Here is a 17,153-nt window from a genome sequence, read left to right on the forward strand (position 1 = left end):
TTCTTGTTGTGACATTGGCTAAGGTTAGAGAAGGGTTCATATGTGTTCAAACAAAACTGAACTGGAAACATAAAACCCTGGGAAAAAGCATTTGCTCTCCCTACAGACTCCACTGCTGTCTGTTTAGCTCTTACAGCTCACTGTGCAAATGAAAGCATAAATAGCAAAAACTACTTAGAGTCCAAAGAGGACTGGGACATTAAGATCAAGAGTTTATTTTATTACATTCCACTTTTTCAGTGTGTACTTGTACTTCAGTTTTATGATTGGAATCAGTAAAATAGAGACATTTTCAATTAAATTTCACAGGAAACATAATAATCTTATCAAATCTTTATAAATATAAAAGAACATGATTAATTTTTTATGATTGTTTTTTTGGTTTTTTTTAGAATTTATTTTGAACTAAAAAAAAACAAACTTTAAAACAGAACAAATAGTCATTACAACAAACAAGACAAGCTTCTTAAGTTCGAAAAGGGTCTTATCTGGTCCAAAATCCCCTTATAAATAACACCCTAACATTATACAGGATCTCTGAAAAGTAATGGACAGTATATTACATTACAATAAAACTTAAACAATAAATAGTGGTAAGTTAACAGAGGATCAGAGAATCTAATGTTTTCCTGTTAGTCCAACCACATTATTGATTTTAATGCTTAGATTATTTATTTTTAACCAAATAGAAATACAAATTTGACTCTTTTGTAAGCATATTTTTGTTCCCCTGACTGCTTTTGGTTCAGTGAAGAACAGTTTATCTCTTTTTACATCTTTTGTGTTCAATGTTTTTGTGTTTTTTTTTTTGTTTTTTTTTTTTACATCTGCTTTTGTTTGGAGTCGGAGAGAGATTGGCTTATATTGAATAAGCGGCACTGATGGAGGTGTGTGCAACCCGATCCCCAAATTCCTCTCCAAACAGGCAGTAATCTAAACCTGAAAGGTTTGAGAAATCGGACAAGCACGATTCTTCTTCAGGGAAGAAACAAGTTCTTTCATTGTTATTTCTAAAACAAAACATTTGTAAGTGTTTTAGTGATAATAATGATAAACATTCAATTTCTTTCCTTGCCTAAAAGTTATTCTTTACAGTTATTTTTCATGCTTTTTTTTCAGCCCTTTGATTTTAAATTGTAACATTTATCAAAGTGTTCTAAACATTGTTGAGTTTATTATGCATCTGTACAAAATGTATTTTATCAGTAAAATTAGATTTTTTCTGTTTGTTTAAAACATAGATTGTTCCTGATTAAACACAGCAGACGTTCCACGCCATTGATAAAGTCTGGCTTGTCCTGTTATTTTAACTTGGACCTCAAGAAATGACCAATACAAGTGGAGATAAAAACACTATCCTGCAAACACCACTGGAGTGGTCCTCTGGCAATGCCTCACGGTTCACTGAGGAGCCGTCAGAGCTACACGAGTCCTCTCTTATACAATAAAAAAAGCTGACCTCATAGTGTCATGAAAAGAGTTGGTGAGAGGAGTACTAAAGAAGCTGCAAGAGGATAAAATGTGGACAGAAGAAAAACATTCTACCGCCATCCTGAGGTGGACAACTTTAAAATGATCAGGTCCTCAGACGTCTTATCCATGGCTAGTGTTTAAAAGTAGTTGCATTTTAACATTTAGACATTTTGATGTTTTAGATACTTGTCAGTTTAGGGACTTGAATAATTCTATAAATTCAGTAGAATATGTTTCTTTTTTTGCAACTTTTCATAGAACTAGATTTATTTTAATAATCTAGTTTTTATTCTCTCAAGCATCCAGATTAGAATATTTGGAACCATTGCAAACCACTAAAAGTGATGGTTTATTTTATTTTCCTGTGAATTTAAGAGTACTTTGCTGCCTGTGTGCTTGTGATTGTATTTTAAATTTACTAAGCATTTCAAGAAATGACAGGAAAAGGTGTTGGACTCAGATTTGGGATTTCTGTACAAGTAGATGATGAAACACAACAAAGCTCTCTCTACCTGACCGATGAGTCCCACTACACTGTAGTACCACAATATGACCAGTAGGAAGAGCCAAACAAGCATGTTCTACTTTTCTTTTTTTTTATTCACACTTCATTGAAAATGAGAGGAAAACATAATGTATTCTATGAAAGAGATATCTTTAGATTATGCAGATCCGCTCAGGATGGTTGGAGGGTCCTGTACTGCAGACCTGGTTGTGGTGAAGACTCCTGCCTGCCTGATCTGGCCAGTTCCCCTGGTGACATCTGTGGTCCTTGGCGGGGTGGCTCCTGGTTTTGTTGGATCCCCAAGATATTCTTTTCTCACCTCAGCATCATGCCAGATTTTTTATTCTCAGAGGTTTATCTCCACGTTTGTTTTTATGATGATCTTTAAGTTTAGAGAGACAGAAACTAGAACTTAAAGCTTTTTTGTGCAAATGGCGGGATGGGGGGGGGGGGGGGGGGGGGGGTTACCTATCTGTCATGTAGATGTGAGAATGATGACTTGTGCACAAAAGACAGTATGACCTGGTGGGTGTTATTTGTACTTTAGTGTGTGACGGCTTCAAATGTATTCAAAATTTGTTTTAATCATGTAAAGAACTGAGCTGATTTTGTATAAAAAGTGCTTCATAAATAAGTTTGATTTTACTGGAGATATGAAAAGCTGTGAGGTGCAGTGTGTTGTTTTTACTTGGTTAAAATTGTAAATAAAAGCACACTTGGATTACAGGTTGAATAAAGAATGCATTATTGTGGCATCAGAGTACTTTTCATGAATTTCATGAAAAAGTATTTTTTCTGTGTTTAAGACCCCTTGAAACCAATCATGCTTTAACTTGAGGGTGTGACACAGCTTTTGTCTTATTTATAAAAAAACACAAAAAATTAAAGTAAACATCTGTCAGCAGCTTTATAAGACACTTGAGACAAATCTTCTAATACCTGAGTGAGCAGAGATCTCAACAGGTTGGTTGTAATTTGCAATTTTGCCACTAGATGTCACTAAATCCTAAACCATGTTCCTTTAATGCCGCTATCATTTGCGTACAACCGCCTCATAGATTACAAAAAACATTTGAAAGCTTACAATTCGAGTTATGTGCTCTTGCTACAGAAGGAATGACAATACATGCCTCATTATCCTGAAATAAACAATAAAACTACAGCAACCACTAACTCTCAATATGCTGGAGCTTCCTTTTAAAATCAATCTAAAAATATATTTATAAAACATAATTTTTACAAGTACAAAGTTAGCTTACAGCTTGCTGAAACAACGGATGCTTACAAATTCCAGAATAGGAAAATACGTTACACTATAAGTAGAAAGCAGCAGAATACAGCCACAATTCCCCCGTTTCATTGTGGCTGAAGCTGCAAGCTGTTGATGAACACAGTCTGCAGTTCGTTTATGTCATCACTAGCCTCTATGGGGATGCTGCCCCTGCCCGGGGAGCCTGAAACCCCACCAGAGTCATACGCTGGCTCATAGCCACACTGGCTGAGATGGTCATAGTAGGGAGCACCAAAGCCACCCACTGCACCCTGAGGATGCTCGTAAATGTCCATGTAGTGGTGCTGTGGCGATAGGCGGTTGTAATCCTGTACGTGATGTGACCCGTGGTAGAGGTGGAGGTGGTGTTCGGGCCCAGGGCTATGACAAGGGCTGTGGGACGGGCTGTGGGGCATAAGGCAGGTCTGCAGGCAGCTGTTTCGACGCATGGCTCGATGGAGGTCCAGTCGGGCAATCAGCGGCTTTCCAATGTTGATGCTTTTGGTCCAGTGAATGGGATGATCATCATCCATGGCTGCAAAAGTCCCTTGAAGGCACACAGTGAAGACCAGCTCCTCCTGTTGCATGTACGATTGAGACGACATAGGATGATTTTAATATAGGCCTACGTGATTTTAACATAAATCACAGAACCCAGAACTGGATTCAACAGGATATTTTGTATAGAGTAAACAGAATAAAGGTTATCTGACCTTTATGTCTCTAAATTTGTGACTTTAACCTCACTTTTTTTTTCTTGACATCTCATGGCAATGTGTAACTGTCTTAAATAGTTATGAAGTAAAACAGAACATGCTGAACTAAGAGGGTCCTTACAATGTTAGCACATCAGCTGCAGAGACATGGCGTGACTGCAGACTTTCTTAATATTAAATAATGGATGATAAATCCCCTTAACAGAAATAAAATACTCCTTTTATTGAGAAATACCAGTTCAAACTGTGAGCATGACTGTTGTTCTATTTCAAAATAAATTAGACTTTTATAAATAAATTTCAGCCCAAGTTGGTGTGAAGTTTTAACCTTGAGCTTCTGCAGCGAGCTGAGTCTGGTGTAGAGGCAGTGCTGCGGAAGGCTGCTGGACAGGAGGTAGATCCCCGTCTCCTCCGGAGTCTCTCTGTTCATCTCTTTAGGATCCACATCCAGGTCCTGCAACAAGAAAAGGAAGTTTCAAAGACCAACTCAAGATCATCTTAAATGTATTAACACTTGATGGAAGTTGAAGCTTTTCCAACCAGAATAGTGGAATAAAAAAGAAATATTACTTCCATGAGCTCATTTTAAACATGTTAACATAGTTACATGTGAGAAGTCGGTGACATGAGATTGGCAGAAAGACATATCGTCCGGCTTTTTAACGATGTGCGTGTAGATGACGAGCACGTTAGAGAACTCTGCAGCAAAGCCCAACTTGATCTGTGCACCACAGTCAAAGTCGAGACACATACTCTCAGGAAGCTCTAGAAAAACACACAGAAACAAGCATTTCGGGTCAAACTCTCAAAATGTTTCATCTGGATTTATTTCTCTTTTAAATATTAGAGGGACTGTGTTCAGTGAGGGATGTTAAATGGTTGATGTATTTTGTTTGACTAGTTTATTAGCAGGAAGACTAAAAAACACTAATGGACAGATTTTCCATCCTCCTCTGATGTAGATGTAGGTTACAATTCCCTGCAGGGGTAGGCAGTCCAGGATGTCTTGTTTATTTCATATAATTATAAACTAAACAGGTTGTAAACATCTTTGTTGTAATTTTTTCAAACTTACCAGAAGGAATTGTAAAAAAAATATACATTTATTTTGCCCTGCAAACATTTCTGTACGGAAGTATTCATAACATGAAGAAGAGCAAGAAGGGATACTGACGTCATTGTGAGTCAGCAAGTGTCAAACAATTCAATTGTCTTAGGAAACTCCCATATCTGTGCATTTAAAGTGTATGAGCAATGTATGCCTCATCAGCATGAACAAAAGTCAACATTTGTCTGAGTGCACCGCGCTGAATCGCAGTGAGCAAACAGGGACTTCCCAGCGCACTGATAACAGATTAACAGAGACTTTGTCATTTTTGATTAGACTTACCGTGAGCTTTGGCCCATTGGTGACTTTGAGCATGAACGAGATCCACACTGTCCCCAGGCAGAATAGGATCGGTCAGCGCTCTCTTCTCTGACAGGCTGCTGCGGATCTCCAGAGCCTGTTTACCTTTTGTTGCATCAAACTGACCCATGTCTGAGCACAAAAAAAAACACAAGTTAAGACAGCCTTTAGCCTGCTGACTTACAGGAGCTCAAACAGATTCCACTGTGAGTTTAATCTTGAGCTGAAGTGGATCTGGCAAGATCATTTCAACTCACTTCATTCTTCATCTTAGGTACCTATAGATTAGCTTTGCAACCATCCTCCAAATACAGAATGAGGGAAAACATTTAGGGAGTGGCGTTCAGCAGGCGGGTTTCTTGCCCAGTTGGTTGCCCACTCTACCCTGTTCAGGAAAATGCCCGCTAACAGCTAGCTCCAGCTTAAGGCTGAGGAACAGCTGGCTCTGTGTGATGTTTAAGGAGATGAACATTGTTTCTAGGGATGCACCTCAATACCAAGCGTGTGTACTCGTACTCATACCACAACCAATACCCGATACCACACTAGTCAAGCTGGCGCAGATGTGTTTGATGACATGCTTCAGACGTGTTTTAAAAGAAATAAATGCCTTGAATGTTATAATGTGACATTTTTTGTCACACTAAAAGCTAGATCATTGTTTCAAAACCACACATTTATAGTTGTATTTAGGTAAAATGCCAAATCAAAATAAAACTTGTTGAAATTGTTAGATCTGTAATGTTGTTATGTTTGTATTGGCGAGGTAACTTCAGAAAGGATGGGTCATTTATTACAACCTAATGAAATCTTACACAGTTATAACAGCAATAATAGTCACAATAATGTTCACATAAACGGATCTGGTATCGGCAAATATCGGTATCGGCAGATATTCAAATTCCAGATATCGGTATCGGATCGGAACTCCCAAAAAATGGATCAGTGCATCCCTTATTGTTTCAACTTTACATATAAAGTAAAAAACAAGAAATACTATGGAACTGAACCTTTGATGTTTCTAGCCTGTGTTCATGTGAAAAATATTTCCTGTCTATGCTCTTAAAGTGGAACTATTATGTGCATTTCAGGCTAATTTATTTTTATTTCTGAGACCAGAAGGGCTGGGATTGATCGAGTTATTGTTACAAATCGCTTTATTTACTTCAGACCGACCCTCTCCGTAGGCTGTCAGATCAGTCTGTGGACAAAACGAGTGGATTGAGACTCTTCCGCATTAAGCCCCGCCTCCCGCCGCTGCACTACATCGGGAGCGCGCACCGCACTCGCTTTCGCCGTCATTGTAACATCTCATAAACAGAAGGATTAGGCTAATATGAACTCAATAAAAAAATACAAAATACAATGTCAACACATAGCATACAGCCCTTCATGTTGGAACCTGAATCAGACCCTGAAAACGAAGTGGAAAACAGCAACCCACAGCAACGAATGCAGCAGGATGTCTCTCTCTTTGGTAAACTCACCAGCCATCGTTGGAAATAACTTTATCCCACGTTTTCCACCCGCCTGATGTATTTGTACATGCCCTTGTTAACAAGTAGAAGGTAACCAATCACCGAACCTTATCCCCCGGGACGTCACAAGGATTTCCAAGTAGAAAAAACTCTCTAAAACAACGCGTTTTTCGTCGCCATGGAAACCGAACGGAGAGAGTGATGGAACTCAAACTCAAACTCAAACATGCGTTTAGGTGATAAAAAAACAGTGTCGTTCACATGTCTGATGAGGATTCAACACTGTAACACTGTAGAAAGCCCAGAAAACCCAAAATACCATAATAGCACCTCTTTAACATTGTTTAAAGGGGTGCTATTATGGTATTTCAAGTTTTCTGAGCTTTCTGGGTCAGTCTGAAGTAAATAAAGCAATTTGTGACTCAATCAATCCCAGTCCTTCTGGTCTCAGAAATGAAAATAAATTAGCCTGAAATGCACATAATAGTTCCACTTTAATAAAATTGTCCACCCCACCCCCCCCACCCCCCCACCCCCTCTTATGAACAGTCATCCTAAAGGAAACCCAGTTTGCCAACTAGATACAGTTTTTCCATGAACAATACAAAGGAAGCAGTATTTAGTTAAAGTTTTAGTCTTCTATTAAGTGACAAAGTTAAACAGACATTTTTGGAAAAGACAACAACAAACCATTCATTCATTTATTTTCCGAACTGCTTAGTCTGATCAAGGATCACAGAAAAGCTGGAGCCTCCAGCAATCACTGGGCGAGAGGCGGGGTACACGCTGGACAGGTTGCCAGTCTATCACAGGGCAACAACAAACTAACTTTGCTAAATACTCTGAGGTTTCTTTTGCTTTTTTATTACAAGGTTTATGACATCAATCAACTGATTTCTTAATAACAGTTTCTTTTAAACAATTTCTTAATAACAGATTCTTTTAAACAATAGCATTGCCTTTTTTAATATTAACATTCTGTTTCTTTCCATCTCTTACCCTCAGCCACTCTGTCCAGCACCACTGTTATCTTTTCATCGTCCAGCAGCCGCTTCTTTAAAAACCTGACAAACACACCATTGGTGAAACCAGTGGAGCTGAGCTCAAAGGCCTCGGCATCCTGGCACCTAAGCAGCCAGACAAATAAAACAACATTTTATACCATGACAAAAAGTGTTTAAAGATGGTTTTAAATTGAACGCATGTTTCAGACTTACGTAGCATATCCAAAGACAATGTTTGCCGTGACTCTAAGGACGATATTTGGAGTGCTGTCATCGTGAATATTCCTGTAAAATGAATAAACTGATCAATTTATTCCATTGACAAACCAAAGCAAATAAGTTGTCATCAGTTCATGTTATGTTCAGGGACATTTGATTGAAGAGAATACAGCTGTCCTGCCTTATTTAACAAAGTGCAACAGTGCTAATTCAATAGTTGTTTTTGCTCATTTCATCTTTAATCTTCTAGACCAAATTTGCTTTTTTAAGTCTAAGATTGTAAAGAGCCCCTCAGACCAACTTTTTATTTGGTTTTACTCCTGCAGGCCTATAGCTTTGTGATTATGTTGTTTATGAAATACATACACTGGCAGTTGAGCTAAGATAACTATGTATTGCTACTTAAACTGAACAAATACATAAATGATCTACCTTATTGATTGGGAGAACAGTCTGATTCACTCAGGAATGCCGTATCTAAGCTCTCCAACAACATCACAAATTGTAAATTTATTCATTTAATGATTAATATTTTCTCACCTCAGGTCATTGAACCTCCCTTGAAACTGTTTAAAAACCCCCCACACCCGTTATAAAAGCAAAGATAAACCTGTTGAATATGTTCTGCTGATCACATGTTTAGTTATCTAGTCAAGAAAAATTCTCCCTTTTAACAACAAGAAGATAACCTATAAAATCACACTTCAAGCTACAGAGAAAGCATGAATTTAAAGAAAAAAATTATTCTTTGTGGAGGAATTCCTCCAAAATGTCAAAGTGCTAAAGTGGTCTACTCCCTACATGCATAAAGTTTAAAATACTTTGTGGAAATGGTATTTTTTCAATCTCACCTAACTGTAACAGGAGGGACTCACCTCTTCCTACACATGTCCAGCAGAAAGACATTAAGACCCGTCTCCTTCTCCTGCATTAGTTTTAGGATGCTCTGCACGCATAAACAGTTGGCCGACCGATATGGGTTTGGTGCATCAACTGGCACCATGAAACTGTTCCCATAGTTCTCATATCCATGACCAGCATAGTAGAGCAAACCTAAAGAAGGAAATGTACGTTTCAGTCAAGTAACCTGAATAGAGCAGGTCTAATGTAGCTCTACATGTTGAGCTTTAACGCCTTCCTTTTCAGCTTCTATTAAGATTAACAACATTTTTATCAATATATGTAATAAATTACAGGAAAAGTCTAAACTGTCGTGTCTCTAGGGATGCGGCTGTTGTATTTACTTCAGTAAGTGAGTAAACCAGCCAGTGTCTCAAGTTTTATTTTCAGATGTGTGTTGTTCTGTCACCAGAACCATCCATTTATGTACATCTCACCGTAGACTCCCTTGTGGAGCAGCAGCAGGAACTCGTCAACAGCGTTTCTCATCTCCGACTCTGTAAGGTCCAGCAGTGAGACCACTTTGAAGTTCAGCTGCCGCAGGACGTTGGTGAGGTCGTATACGTCCACCATGGGAGCTTTGAGCTGTGGGTGGTTCTGGTATGACAGATTGCCAATCAGCAGAGCCACTTTGTCCGTCGCTGGGGTCAAACAGGAGAGGAGGAAAAAGACCTGATTGTTATGTAGGAAACAAAACGTCTCTAATATTACTGTTTCTTCAATACAGTGACTGAATTGTTTGTTTTTTTCCTGGTGTAGATTTGTTTATTCATGCTTAACCCAATGATGCCAAAGTACTGATACATACTTGAGACATTTAGCATGAAAAGCTTTGCTAAAAACCCTCAACACAATCTGATACTTGTCTTCTGACCCCTAAAAGATACAAAGAAGCAGAAAAATTATGATGGATAAATATAAAATTTACAAAAAAGGGGACAAATGATGAGTTTGGATTTAAAAAGTTCGACTCTTCTAATTTTTTATGAAGGTTTTTTAACAGCTTAATGAAGCGTTTTTCAGGTTGTTGCAAAATAAACCTGTTTGCTGTCAAGTATCAGTTCAACTACATGCTTCAAAATTCTCATGATACTGCAAGTTGTAAAAGCAGAAGTTGGGAGACCACCAACGTCCAAAAAAAGCCCAGATAGCTCTGTTTGGTTAGCCACAGTGTCCTGACCAGGCTCTGACAGAAGAGTGGATCTTTAAATGGACAAACAGTCGGCATTAGTGAAAATGTGTTTGAGCATTGAATGTCAATATGGTCTTAAATGTTTTTTTTTTATTGTCATATTGATTTTACTCAGCTTAAATTACTAAAATATGAAAACAAAACCACATCCAATACATTATTGTCTTTTACTTTTACAGTTTAGGACAAGAAAACACTTGGTCCTCTTTGAAAGATTGCATACCGATGTAGGTGCTGCATGTGGAATAAGTGAATACAGCTTTGTAATTAGAAGCAGTAGCAACTTTTTGCAGTTCTTATCATTATAAAAAAGCACTTTGTGCTCCATTCTGTATTAAAATCACTATACAAAAATAAGTCTTATTTGATTTTATGATTTGCTTTGTATAACTATTTACCAGTTTTTGACATCAACAGTTCAGATCACTATTTCTTGCTAAATTGGAGGATTACTATCAGACACGACGACTACAGCTCAACAGGATTCAAATCTGGGCTTTGGTGTGCCCCTTTTAGGCCCTTCATTTCTTGCTTTAAACTAATCTTCAGTGCAGATGTGAGATGATGATCGGACCCTTTAGAAAGAATCAACTTCAACAGGAAAAATTATCTTGTTCCTTTCAGGCTATTTTTGATGTGCAGTAATCATATGTTAATCAATGACCTCAAGTGTTTTTACCCAGTGAGGCAGAGAAGCAACCTCAGACCATAACATTTCCACCTCCATGCTTCAGCTAAAACAAGCCTCATTACCTTGAAAATTTGCTCTTACTCTCCACTGAGTATGTCTATAATCAGTGTGGAAAAACAAATGCAGACTAATGCATATAAAACATGGAAGTGTCCATGAGATCTGACTTTCCTGTTAAAGCCAGCAAGGGCTGACTACTGTAGAAGATGTAGAAGTTTGACACCAACAACTGTCAGAGGCCTCTGCAGATTCCTGTGGTGATATTTAGGAGTAATAATGATGATGTTGAGTTTACAAAAAGTCCTAGAAAATACAAACTTTTTGTGAAGAAAATCTGAATTTTTGGATAATTTCATCTAAAATCAAGAGACTAAATTTATACACTCCTTCAAAAACTGAAGCAGATTTTATACAAAGAGATGGAGGGAGGAAGGAAGGAAATCATACTGCAATAAATACTAAACCCAACAACAGACAAGATGAGACAAGATGTGGTTTTATTTCTGTTGTTGGTTTTATCTGCTCCTTGCACCTTGCTCTAACACACCAAAGTTGCACATCTTTTGAAGTTTGACATCAGTGGGACTGACACACATCAGGACACAAATCTTGATTGTATTGCATATTATTGCCATGCAGTTCATATAAACAGTCCATCAACCACAAAAACCTCCTTCTTCAAGTTTGATCAGTCGCTAACACGCACTTAAAGTGTTGACAGACTCACCATAAAGTTGTTCTGGAATACTATTTAGGAAAAGATCGCTGGAACCTAAAATTTTAATGTCAAACAAAAGAAAAAGGTTCACAAAAGTAAAAATATGATATTTGTATCTGTATGCTTACTGAGTTTGATTAGTCTTACCTTCTCCGATTGCATAAATGTCATCTGTGAATCAAAAACACAAACATGTTACCACCACCTGAGCATAATGTTTCATATGCAGTATGAGACCAAAGAGTATTTATAGGGAAGAAAATAAAGAGAAAGGAAGATCACTGAAAAAGAAATTGTACAAATGAGTCAAATGATCAGATTTATAACATAATATTAGTCCGATTTCCAACAGGTTCCATGAAAAGACAAAGTTCAACAATGATGTAATCCAGTTTCCTGGATGCTCCAATAAACGGGGGGTAATTTTGCCGATATATATGTCATAAAAAAACAAACATATCAGAAAAATGCTGGCAATGCCTACTTTATAATCATACAATAAAGAAATATATTTAAATACATATAAGTTTAAATATTAGTTAATGAATGTAAAATGAAAAGACAAAAAGGAAAAATTTAATTCATACTAGGATGGACTGGTGACCTGTCCAGGGTGTACCCTGCCTCACCACCAATGGTTGCTGGGAAAAGCTCCAGTTTCCCTGCAACCCTAAATTGGACTAAATGGTTGAGAAAATGGATGAACCTAAATTTATATATATATACCCAAATAAATTAATGGAAATGAGTGTCTAGTAACAGTCACAAATACATTAAAAATATTGTTTAAGTTATTCTTTTATTCCATTATTTAATGGCTATTTTGGTCCCCGATTTCATGCAGTTTAACTCAAATATTACAAAGTTGTCTGGATTCTGTCTCTAATCTCAGTTCAGTGTTGCTTTCAGTCTTTTCATGGGATTTTTGAGCTCTAAGGATCTACAGGAAAAAAAATCACTATCAGTTCGTATTGATTGGAAACCATGACATTGGTGAAGTCAAACGGCATGCAAGTAAAGTGTGAAAATACAGAACCTTGTGCTGCTGATAACCCAGAAAAGAATCCACATGCAACTACAGCAATACATTAAAGTTTAGAACAAAGTGCATGCAGCTGGGTGCATGTTAGTACTAAGTCCGTTCAGTACACCGTTCATCAGGTTCAACTCTACCTTCAGAGCACTCCATTGCCCCTGTAATTTGGACACATATCCTAGGTGCTTTTGTTCAAGAACAGAAGCAAAAACATGCTCAGACGTCATCAAGGAGCTTCATTTTTTATGTAAAAAGATGTACTTAAGAGTTAACATACCTATCACAACGTCAACTTCAACAGTCCACAATCTCTCAGTACTGCTGATGATCTCACAGCGATACCTGCCGTGATGTTCCTGCATCACATGAGGAATCTGAAAAGAACATCATCTTTATTTGGCTTTGTCAGCAAAACGCTGACAGTGATCAACAACTTTATGTCTCACACAAAAAACTTCCAGCAGTGTCGTGCTTTCTAGTGTGTTTTTAAATAATTAAATCATTCAAAGAGTAGAAGTAGTAGCATCACCATGAGCTTTCTCTTTGTGCTGTTTGGGATTGGGACTCCGTTCTGGTGCCACTGGTATCGAGGAATCGGTCGTCCCACGGCTCCACACTCCAGCTGCAGGGTTTCACCAACATGTAGCCGCTGGAACTGAGGCTGAATGACCAACTTCACCCGACCATCTAAAGACTGATAACTCTGCCCTGTTGGTGCCAAACAGAAGCCATCACTTATTCAGTAAAGTACATAAAGTAGAGTACATTTTCTTCAGTAAATGGGTTTAAATCTGTTTCAGGAAACAGCGCAGAATCCTACCGTAAGACATGCCAACATTCAGGACGTCCACCTGAGCCCACTGGCTGAATTCGCAGACATCTCCACTGTTAACCCTGCAGATGTAAAAGCCAGCATCCTTCAGATGAACGGGACTTATCACCAGATCCGGAGAGGCACCGTTTGGCACCTGAGGTTGTAAAAACATGAACAGCTCAGTCAGCATGGAATGATTTAGCTCTAGATGCAGAGTCACACTCACTACAAAGTATCAGTGTTGGCAGACACATCGCTGCCAACTTTTAAAACACGCCTAAAGACACATTTTTATGACCTGGCATTTTATCCAGTTTGAGACTCTGCTTTTCTATTCTCTCCTATGTACTGCTTTTTTTTGTTTTAATGTTTTAATTTCTTTTACTTTTGATTGCTTTTATTGTTTTATCTTTTATTCCCTTATCTTTTATTCCCTTAACTTCTGTTGTTATAATCTCACTGCATGTCTTTACTGTTCAGCACTTTGTTGCAACTGGCGTTGTGTGAAAGTGCTATATAAATAAAGTTGAGTTGAGTTGAGTTGAAAAGATCATGTTTTAATTCTTGTGCATTATTGTTGCTTCATTTATTAAATATTTAGAATAATTGCTCAGTGGATGTATCATGTATCATTTATTTCCACAATGTGGATTAAAACAGGAAATGTATATGCATTTTATTAAATTTAGAAATTTAAATCAGCCGAGAGAGGGACTTACAGTTGTCACACATTTTAATCTTTATCAAAGTTACTTCTAGTTGTCAATTCACTAAAACAAAACTAAGAAAAGAAAAAAGATAGATCATAAAGTTAATAAAGCACCAAAAATGTGATGTAACAACATCATAAAGACGCTTTTTTTTTTTATTCAAAATTGCAAATTGGAATTAAACAGAGTTAAGAACAAGTTAAGAAAATGGCAAAAATAAAAAAACAGAAAAATTCTGGTATTTTTCAACTTCAACCCTATTACCTCTTGCACTTAGACGACAGGAAGGAGATGTGTGTGACGTGTGTGTGCATGTGTGAGGATGTGTGTCGCAGCTCACCTCCTCCCTGGATTTGAACCACTGGTACTGCACTGGAGATTTCCCCACAGCATGGCAGCTGAGGCGGAGATTGTGGCCACATACGAGAGCTACGGACTGGGGCTGGATGAGGATCTGCAAGGCTGTAAATTTGTGAAGAAAAAAGGTTTACTTACTATGAATGCATCCCTTTGTCTCGCACGCCACACACACAGTAGATGTGGTATCTGATTTCACTTCTGACAAGAGTTTAAAATGTAGTTCAAGGAGCTACACCCATGCAACAACACATCTATTAAAAACATCAAATTATCTTTCCTTTGTTGGAAAAACCCAAATTAATTTAACTTGACATTATAGTTTAATGGTTCCAGAGAACTGAAGTTTTAAGGAAACTTAACATGAGTCATAGATTTGCCTTTTAAGCTTCAGAAAACAAACACTAGGTGTCATAACAGATAAATAACAGGTCGGAGGCTGTTTTACTGTACCTGTTGCCTTCAGGCACTGCAGGGCTTCTGAGTTCCCCAGAATTTGGAGGTAGTCGATCAGGTAACCAGTGGTGCAGCCTCGCTCTCCCATCAGCCTCAGCAGCGCGAGGCTTGGGCTCCCCGCCAACTCCAGCACCTTCAGAGAGCACATCTCCATGTCGTCTGAGCTGGAGGACGATACAGGAGAAAATACTGGAATAAAATTAAACTTTATACATGTTATTAAAGTGTAGGGAACACATATAAAGTATATTAGTGGTACTGTAAAAAAAAAAAAAAAAAGACTTTTAGATTCTGGGACATGGTGTCATCATGGTAATTTTGAAGGCCCAGGTGAAAGAAAACAAACTAATTTTTTAAACATTTTATAATAGTTCATGTTGCTTGCAGACTTATTGCGTACTTTATGAACAAACTTAAAGTGTTTGTCTATCGGTTAGAATAGTTAATAGGAATAACAGTAATACTTACCTGACTTTGAATCGTTTGTCATTGTCGACTATCTCTCCAAGTTTTCGCCATCCTTTATGGTTAGATTTGTCCAACACCTCACACAGCTTCTTAAGCGGCTCTTTCAGCAAGTTGATATTTGTCGACCGATCCAAAAACTCCGCCATAACAACCAGCAGCAAAAACAGAACATTAACTGGTTTCTAAGGGCTTTGCACACACTGGTATTTACATGAAGTCACATCACGACACAAAAAAAAAAAAAAAAAAGCAAAAACACTTTACTTCCTGAAAGAATTCGCCAGTGCTGCAGACACACCTACTGTACTATCTGGGTTTCCCCCACAGAAGCGCAGATTGTTTAAACCATAGACATATATATACATAGACGCCTCATTGCGCGATGAAGAGTGAACCAGCGTCGCTGCCATATTGGATGGGTTTTCGCTTTCGCGTTTTGCTGCAGAGTCAACGTAGTTTCCCTACAAAACTGTTTTCTGTGGAACAACGCAGTGAATAATCTACTAAATGATAATAATACATTTTAACCCTTTGAGGTGTTTATGAAAAAATATTATATTGAAGCTTCACAAAGAGAGTTTTACATGGTAGCATAATTACCTCCGCCAAGGAGGTCATGTTTTCCCCCATAGACATCATATATGATGTCTATGTTTTCACCGGCTTTATCTGTTTGTGTTCCAGTCAAGATAACTAAAGTTACGGACGGATATTCATGAAATTTTCAGGACTTGCTGGAAATGTTAAAAGGGAGAACTGATTTTGGTGGTGATCCGGATCACTGTTTGGATTCAGAAACGTTTTAAAGGCCTTGGCGGAGCTTTGTACTCCCCAAGTGTTTTTCTGGGTAACTTCTTAATTGCACAGTTTTGATACAATACTTTATGTTTAGACTTTGTACAACTGTATCTCTATATTGATAAATTAATAAAAGTAAATGAAAGAAAGAGTCAACCGTAGTCAAGAGAAAGCCAGCAACTATTTCCGTATTTTGTTCAACATATGGTTGCAATAACCGGTGAAATATTGAAAGCAGATTGTATGAAATTACATGTTAGAAGGTAGAATGATCATTTGTTATTTGACCAGATAAAAATAGATAAATCCAAATGCATCAATAAACAATCAAACATGTTTGTATCAAGTTAATTTATACCTTTATTTATACTGTAGCTACCATAATATGTCTTAGTTAAATAGCATTATAAAAACATTTTAGCATAAAAGTGCGTTGTTTTTAATGTTTTATAGTGATACATATCATAGCATTATCTCTGCCCTTTGTAACAAACCAAACTGTGACAAAATCAGGTCAAAATTAGTAAAGTTATTGTTGTGGTTGGACCTACACCTTACAAATAAATGCGTTGGAGTCGCATGGGAGACCCATCCAAGATGGCGGCGCGATGATACGTCAGCTCGTATAGGCGACGTGATACAATGCGGTGTCTATGATGTCTATGGTTTAAATACCAAGATGGGTGCCTGTTTGTTACTGTTAATTTAAAAATACGATTGAATACGTTATCCGTATTCAGTCGTATTTAAATTAAGTTGGATGGCGCATCAAGTGAAGCACACATACACCGGGTTTAATGTAAAAAATAAAAATAAAAATAAATAAATCAAAATCTACTAAAATTTTATCAAAATAAAGGTTGCGCCAATTTACACGAGGTTACAGAGTATTTCGCCGTTGCTTGGCTTTATGCAGTATTGATTTGTCCTCGCTGTTATT

The 17,153-nt window shown here is 37.6% G+C and overlaps 1 protein-coding gene across 1 annotated transcript; it reads right to left on the reverse strand.

The window, feature by feature from the left end:
* Positions 1-3,334: 3,334 nt before the first annotated feature.
* Positions 3,335-15,561, reverse strand: malt1 (MALT paracaspase 1; the record flags this gene model as incomplete). Its single annotated transcript, XM_079250642.1, has 17 exons — positions 3,335-3,826; positions 4,293-4,418; positions 4,572-4,729; positions 5,355-5,504; positions 7,850-7,977; positions 8,068-8,139; positions 8,949-9,126; positions 9,411-9,614; positions 11,584-11,628; positions 11,722-11,745; positions 12,748-12,795; positions 12,888-12,984; positions 13,140-13,318; positions 13,431-13,578; positions 14,475-14,596; positions 14,945-15,111; positions 15,416-15,561. The coding sequence occupies 17 exons, from the start codon at positions 15,559-15,561 to the stop codon at positions 3,335-3,337; spliced, it is 2,484 nt and encodes an 827-aa protein (XP_079106768.1).
* Between the last annotated feature and the right edge of the window lie 1,592 nt (positions 15,562-17,153).

The sequence above is a fragment of the Telmatherina bonti genome (assembly GCF_933228915.1).
Source record: "Telmatherina bonti genome assembly, chromosome: 13".
Lineage (NCBI taxonomy): Eukaryota > Metazoa > Chordata > Actinopteri > Atheriniformes > Telmatherinidae > Telmatherina > Telmatherina bonti.